The following is a 7,100-nucleotide window of genomic DNA, read 5'->3' as shown; positions in this document are numbered from 1 at the left end:
CTGGTGAAAAGTAAGTCTTCTTCAATTGAATACGTGTTTTAACTTAGGTGAAATCTTTGGGTAAAATCTATTTTTAAAAAAAGTAAATAAAACAAAGTTCCCAATCGCACGTTTAAAGGGAGTGAATACAGCTGTTACCATGGAACTTTCCCACGACCTCCGCGGTAAAGATCTCGGTTGAGGGGGGGGGAGTTGGGGCGGGCCTAAGGGGACTACTTTCCAAAGGCATCTAGCTCTGCTATCACATTAACAAGGTCACTCTTCATTTTCCACTAATAATGCATTGCATTAATCATAAGACAAGGCACATTGAGTATTTGCAACCCCACCTTACGTTTAGGGTCATTTCAGTCAATCTGGCAAAGTCATCTGAGTGCTCATGCCTTGCTCTAGATTGTGAAGCACTGACATAGAGATAATGTCAAAACATTTTAGTGCAAAGCTCAGTGATGGAAAGCAGTGTCCAGCGGGGAGGGGGAGATGAAGGGGATGCATGTGAAAGATGCCTTTAACTCCTTTGAAGTCCCGTTTCCCACATGGGGAATGTCAAGGGGGCAATGGAATGCTAACATGGCCAGTCCCAAGCGGCTTCTTCATCGCTTCCGCTAGAAGCGAGGCTGGAAAAACCGTGGGAGAATCGCTGACAGCGACAAAGGACGTCTCTTGAGCTGCTGTCAAAAGCAGCAAATGTGAAATATTCCGCCGCACATTCTGCTTGGATCCTGGTTCGCCGACCGTCTGCAGGTTGTCGGGGCTGCTGTGTGTGTGTGTGTGTGTGTTTGCAAATCGAGTATATTATTCCCCGTGGCTGTGCCTTAAAGGATGTTGCTGCTGCTGGTGTTGCTGCTGCTGCTGGTGCCAGTGCCAGTGAGGGGTCAGTTGGCAGTGCCCTCACACACGGTGTGTGCCAGCAATGCCTGTTACACGGTGCACATGGGCAGCCAGCCTTTCCAGGCAGCGCTGGAGAGCTGCAGGGCCAACGGAGGCGACCTGGCCACGGCCAAGGGTGCAGGGGAGGCTCAGCACATCCACGCCTTGCTCGCCGCCCTCCCCGTGCCGGACCCCGACCCCGACCCCGTCCACCCCCCGCCCGGCGGCCGGCGGAGGTTCTGGCTGGGTCTCCAGCTGCCCCGCCGGCACTGCACCCAGCAGCACAAGCCCCTGAGGGGCTTCCTCTGGACCTCGGGGGGCGAGGAGACCACCTACACCAACTGGGCCAGGGAGCCGCGGGGCACCTGCACCGCCCGCCGGTGCGTCCACCTGGAGGTCCCTTACCCCCGGGGCGGCTCGGGGGGCTTCGAGTGGTCAGACGGGGTCTGCTCCCCGGGCCTGGATGGCTACCTGTGTAAGTTCAGCTTTAAGGGCATGTGCCAGGCCATTGAGCTGAGCGGGCCGGGCTCGGTCACCTACAGCACCCCCTTCAACGCCAAGAGCCCCTCCTTGACCCTGGTGCCCTTTGGCTCGCTGGCAGCCGTGTCCTGTGAGGGCACCCCTGCCGGGGGGTATGTCATGTGCCTGGAGCGAGGCCCGGCATTGTACGGCTGGTCGACGGATGGTCCATTCTGTGCCCCGGCCACTGGCTGCGGCACCGGCAATGGGGGCTGCGCCCAGGTTTGTGTGGACGACGGGGCGAAGGGCCACCACTGCCGGTGCCATGCGGGGTACCAGCTGGGGAGCGACCGGCACTCCTGCCAGCCGCTGGACCACTGCCGGGGGCACCCCTGCGAATACCGGTGCCTCAACTCCTGGGCGGGCTTCCGGTGCGCCTGCCCCCCGGGCTACGAGCTGGCGGGAGACGGGCGCAGCTGCCTGGACGCCGACGAGTGCGCCCGGGCCTCTCCCTGCCCCCAGCTCTGCGTCAACTCACCGGGGAGCTTCCGCTGCGAGTGCGCCGAGGGCTTCACCCTCGTGGCCGGGCGGTGCCAGGATCTGGACGAGTGCGCCGGCTGGCCGTGCGCCCAGGCGTGCCAGAACACGGCGGGCTCCTACCGGTGCCACTGCGGAGAGGGCTACGTCAGCAGCGGGCACTCCTGCATCGACCTGGATGAATGCGCCGAGCACCCCTGCCAGGGGACGTGCTCCAACACTGAGGGCAGTTTCCGGTGCTCCTGCGGTGGGGGTTACACGCTGGCCGCAGATGGTGTGTCCTGTGCCCCGGAGGACGCGGCCACCACGCTTCTTGCCACGGCCCTGGGTTTGATGTCAGCCGGAAGCGGGCGGGCACCCACGTCAGCTGCCACTCCCCTGGGCACCGCCCCCAGGCACACTGACCCTGCAGCTACTCAGCCAGGAAGGCGAGGCGGCCCCCTCCAAACAGGACAGTGGGGTGGGACGCTGGAGGACTTCAGCAGCGGGAGCGGCTCACCCGTCACTTTGCCAATAGCCAGAGAGCCCACGGGCAGAGACAGGACCCCCAACCAGGTGAAAACCCAGGAGGAAGGCAGAGTTTGGCTGCTGCCCTGTGTCCTGGGCTCAGTCGCTGCCCTGCTGCTCCTCCTTTGCTCTGTGGCTTTGTTTGTGTACCGCCGCCACAGAGCAGGGGCAGAGAAGGTCAACCAGGCCGGCGACTTCTACAGCTGGATCCAAGCGGCGGGATCATCCTCACTCCAAATCCCGGGAAAAGCTGCCGTCCGCAACCCTGCAGCCGATAACTACATGGAGCTTGAAGCCAATCAGACTGCAGTATAAACTTCCGATCACAGCCTGCTATCCTGTACATCTCCGTGGGGGAAGCAACCTTTCAAACTCCTGTACGCCTTCAGAAACCAAACCAGAGGTTTTTGGTTCATTTACAATGTTATTTTCTCTGAGAACCTTGAAGAAAAGTCAGCTTCCGGTCTTTTATACTTTAAAAAGAATGATTTTGGGGCCACAATTTATTCTGATTTATGACTGAGTGACTTTTGCATGAATTTTACTAAGTAAATCACTGCAGATGCTGGAAATCTGTAATAAGAACAGAAAATGCTGGAAATACTGATATACTTTCGGGATGGGCAATAAATGCTGGCCTAGCCACCTTCACCCATACCCCGTGAAAGAATAAATGTTTTAAAATCTCAGCGGGTCAGGGAGCTTCTGTGGCCAGAGAGCAGGTCAGTGACTTTTCATCAAAATTGTTCTGCAGAGTTTCCAGCATTTTCTCTTTGTAAATTTAATTGGGTTTGCTGAAGTTTACATTTGCTTTCTATGTTGTTCTTGTGTTGGATTAGTCACACCAGCTGAAGTGTAAGCTTAATGTACAACTATACAAATAGCACTCCTTTTGTGATGTTCCTGATATGAAATTGTGGCCAATAACAGGTTATAAGTTAGATTTTAAAAGTAATATTATAATTTCCCTATCAGCATACAGTCTAAGCATCATTGAACGATGCTATAAATGTATCATTGCTTTTCTTCTGTGCGTTATGGGATGTGGGTGTCACTGGCCAGGCCAGCATTTATTACCCATCCCTAATTGCCCTTGAGAAGGTGGTGGTGAGCTGCCTTCTTGAACCGCTGCAGTCCATGTGGTGTAGGTACACCCACAGCACTGTTAGGAAGGGAGTTCCAGGATTTTGACCCAGTGACAGTGAAGGAGCGGCCGATATATTTCCAAGGCAGGATAGTGAGTGGCTGGCAGCAAATACTTTGGAATGAAATCAAGTACAAATCCTTTGAAGGCATATTATTGAGCACACAGGATAAATACAGACCGGATATTAATATACTAAATGTTACTTCCTCAAAATATTCAGAGTGAAGGCGAAGGCTTTTCCCAGCTGCTCTCCATGGTGTCAGTTGTGATTCAGCTGGTAGTGTTCTCACCTCTGTTTCAGGAAAGTTCTAAGTTTAATTCCCCTCCAGAGCACCAAAAGCAAGGTTGATATTCCAGTTCAGTATTGAGGAAGTTCTGTATTGCTAGAGGCATTGATACTCCGGTTTAGTATTGAGGGAGTGCTGTACTGCTAGAGGCATTGATACTCCAGTTCAGTATTGAGGAAGTTCTGTATTGCTAGAGGCATTGATACTCCAATGCAGTATTGAGTAAGTGCTGTACTGCTAGAAGCAATCTTTTGGAGATTTTTTATTCTTTCATGGGATATGGGCATCAGTGGCAAGGCCAGCATTTGTTGCCCATCCCTAATTGCCCTTGAACTGAGTGACTTGCCAGGCCATGGGGTACTAGAGTTGTATTTAGGCCAGACCAGGTAAGGATGGCAATTTCCCTTCCCTAAAGGGCATTAGTGAACCAGATGGGCTTTTATGACAATCAATGATAGTTTCATGGTCACCATTACTTAAACTTAAATGCCACCAGCTGCCGTGGTGCGATTTGAACCTGTGCCCCCAGAGCATTTGCCCGAGCCTCTTGATTACGAGTCCAGTGACATTACCATTATGTTACCATCCCCCCCGATGTTAAACTGAGGCCCCGGCTGCTCTCTCGGGTGAAAGTAAAAGATCCCATGCACTATTCTCAAGAATACCACATAAAAGGCTGGTTAACAAAAGTATGGATCTGGGATCAGGAGGGTCTGTGCCAGCTTGGATAGAAAAATTGGCTTAAGGGCAGAAAACAGCAGCCATGGTAAATGGTTATTTTTCTACTGGAAGATTGTAGACAGTGATGTTCCCCAAGGGTCAGTGCTAGGACCCCTGCATTTTTGGTATATATAAATGTCTAGGATATTGGAATACAATGTAAAATTTCAAAATTTGCTGATGGTGCCACTCTTAGAGGAGTGGTAAAAAGTGAATCCATTGCAACAGGACATAGATAGGCTAGCAGAATGGGGAAAACATGGCAGCTGGAATTTAATACAGGGAAGTGTGAGGTGATGCATTTTGGCAGAAGGGATAGGGAGATGCAGTATAGGCTTAATGGCATAGTTCTAAAGGGCATACAGGGAAAGGGGGACCTGGTGATGCGTGTGCATAGATCTTTGAAGGTGATAGGACATATTGAGAGTGTGTTAGCAAAGCATATGAGATCTTGGGCTTCATAAATGAAGGTAGAGTGTACAAAAGCAGCAATGTTATGTTGACTGTTTATAAAGCTCTGGTTAGGCCACAACTAGAGTATCAAATCCAGTTCTGGTCACCACACTTTAGGAAATATATGAAGGTCCTTGAGAAGGTACAGAGGAGATTTACCAGAATGATTCCAGGGATGCAGAAATTTAGCTACAGGATTAGTTTGGAAAAGCTGAGGTTGTTCTTGAAGCAAAGGAGATTGAGAGAAGATTTGATAGAGGTGGACAAGATTATGACGGGATTGGATAAGGCGGACAGGAAAAGCTGTTCCCATTAGTTGATTGTACAAGGACTCGGAAGACAGATTAAGGGTTTTTGGCAAGAAATGCAGGGGGATGTGAGGAAGAGCTTTTTTTAAACAGTGTTTGGCAATGACCTGGAACTCACTGCCTATGAAGGTGGTAGAAGCAGAGACAATTAAAGATTTCAAAAGGAAATTGGATGAGCACTTGAAGGAATTAAACTTGCAGGGGCTACGGGGACAGCGCAGGGAAATGGGGCTGACTGATTTACTCTACAGAGGGCTGGCATATAAAAGAAGATTGCAAGAGTTTTTTAGATATATAAAGGGTAAGAGAGAGGCAAAAGTGGACATTGGGCCGCTGGAAAATGATGCTGGAGAAGTAATAATGGGGAACAAAGAAATGGCGGAGGAACTGAATAGATACTTTGCGTCAGTCTTCACGGAGGAAGACACGAGTAACATCCCCAAAATTCAAGAGAGTCGGGGGGGCAGAGGTGAATATGGTGGCCATTACCAGGAGAAGGTTTTAGGAAAACTGAAACGTTTGAAGGTGGATAAATCACTTGGGCCAGATGGATTACACCCCATTCTGAAGGAGATAGCTGAAGAGATAGTGGAGGCATTGGTGGTGATCTTTCAGGAATCACTGGAGTCAGGGAGGGTCCCAGAGGACTGGAAAATCGCTAATGTAACCCCCCCTGTTTAAGAAGGGAGTGAGGCAAAAGGGAAATTACAGGCCGATTAGCCTGACCTCGGTCGTTGGTAAGATTTTAGAGTCCATTATTACGGATGAGATTTCAGAATACTTGGAAGTGCATGGTAAAATAGGGCAAAGTCAGCATGGTTTCATCAAGGGGAGGTCATGCCTGACAAATCTGTTAGAATTCTTTGAGGAGGTAACGAGCAGGTTAGACAAAGGAGAGCCAATGGATGTTATCTACTTGGACTTCCAGAAGGCTTTTGACAAGGTGCCGCACAGGAGGCTGCTCAGTAAGATAAGAGCCCATGGTGTTAGAGGCAAGGTACTAGCATGGATAGAAGATTGGCTGTCTGGCAGGAGGCAGAGAGTGGGGATAAGGGGGTCCTTCTCAGGATGGCGGCCGGTGACTAGTGGAGTTCCGCAAGGGTCAGTGTTGGGACCACAACTTTTCACTTTATACATTAATGATCTAGATGAAGGAACTGAGGGCATTCTGGCTAAGTTTGCAGATGATACAAAGATAGGTGGAGGGAGAGGTAGTATTGAGGAGGTGGGGAGGCTGCAGAAGGATTTAGACAGGTTAGGAGAATGGGCAAAAAAGTGGCAGATGGAATACAACGTGGGGAAGTGTGAGGTCATGCACTTTGGTAGGAAGAATAGAGGCATAGACAATTTTCTAAAAAGGGACAGAATTCAGAAATCTGGAGCGCAAAGGGACTTGGGAGGCCTAGTCCAGAATTCTCTAAAGGTTAACTTGCAGGTTGAGTTGGTAGTTAGGAAGGCAAATGCAATGTTGGCATTTATTTCGAGAGGACTAGAATATAAAAGCAGGGATGTGCTGCTGAGGCTTTATAAGGCTCTGGTCAGACCACATTTAGAATATTGTGAGCAATTTTGGGCCCCATATCTCAGGAAGGATGTGCTGGCCCTGGAGAGGGTCCAGAGGAAGTTCACAAGAATGATCCCAGGAATGAAAGGCTTAACATATGAGGAACGTTTGATGACTCTGGGTCTATACTCGATGGAGTTTAGAAGAATGAGGGGGGATCTGATTGAAACTTACAGAATACTGAAGGGCCTGGATAGAGTGGACGTGGGGAAGATGTTTCCATTAGTAGGAGAGACTAGGACCCGAGG

The 7,100-nt window shown here is 50.4% G+C and overlaps 1 protein-coding gene across 1 annotated transcript; it reads left to right on the top strand.

The window, feature by feature from the left end:
• Nucleotides 1-933: 933 nt before the first annotated feature.
• On the top strand, nt 934-2,688 carry LOC144690016 (uncharacterized). Its single transcript, XM_078557548.1, has one exon. It carries the CDS (start codon nt 934-936, stop codon nt 2,686-2,688), a length of 1,755 nt encoding a protein of 584 aa, XP_078413674.1.
• Nucleotides 2,689-7,100: the final 4,412 nt, after the last annotated feature.

Source organism: Cetorhinus maximus, chromosome 14, assembly GCF_964194155.1.
Source record: "Cetorhinus maximus chromosome 14, sCetMax3.hap1.1, whole genome shotgun sequence".
NCBI lineage: Eukaryota > Metazoa > Chordata > Chondrichthyes > Lamniformes > Cetorhinidae > Cetorhinus > Cetorhinus maximus.
Note: the sequence above shows the minus strand (reverse complement) of the source record. Positions and strands in the feature narration are given on the sequence as shown.

Bases quoted from the DNA above. Each gene is read 5' to 3' on its own strand.
- LOC144690016 (XM_078557548.1), top strand. From the start codon at position 934: ATGGGCAGCCAGCCTTTCCAGGCAGCGCTGGAGAGCTGCAGGGCCAAC.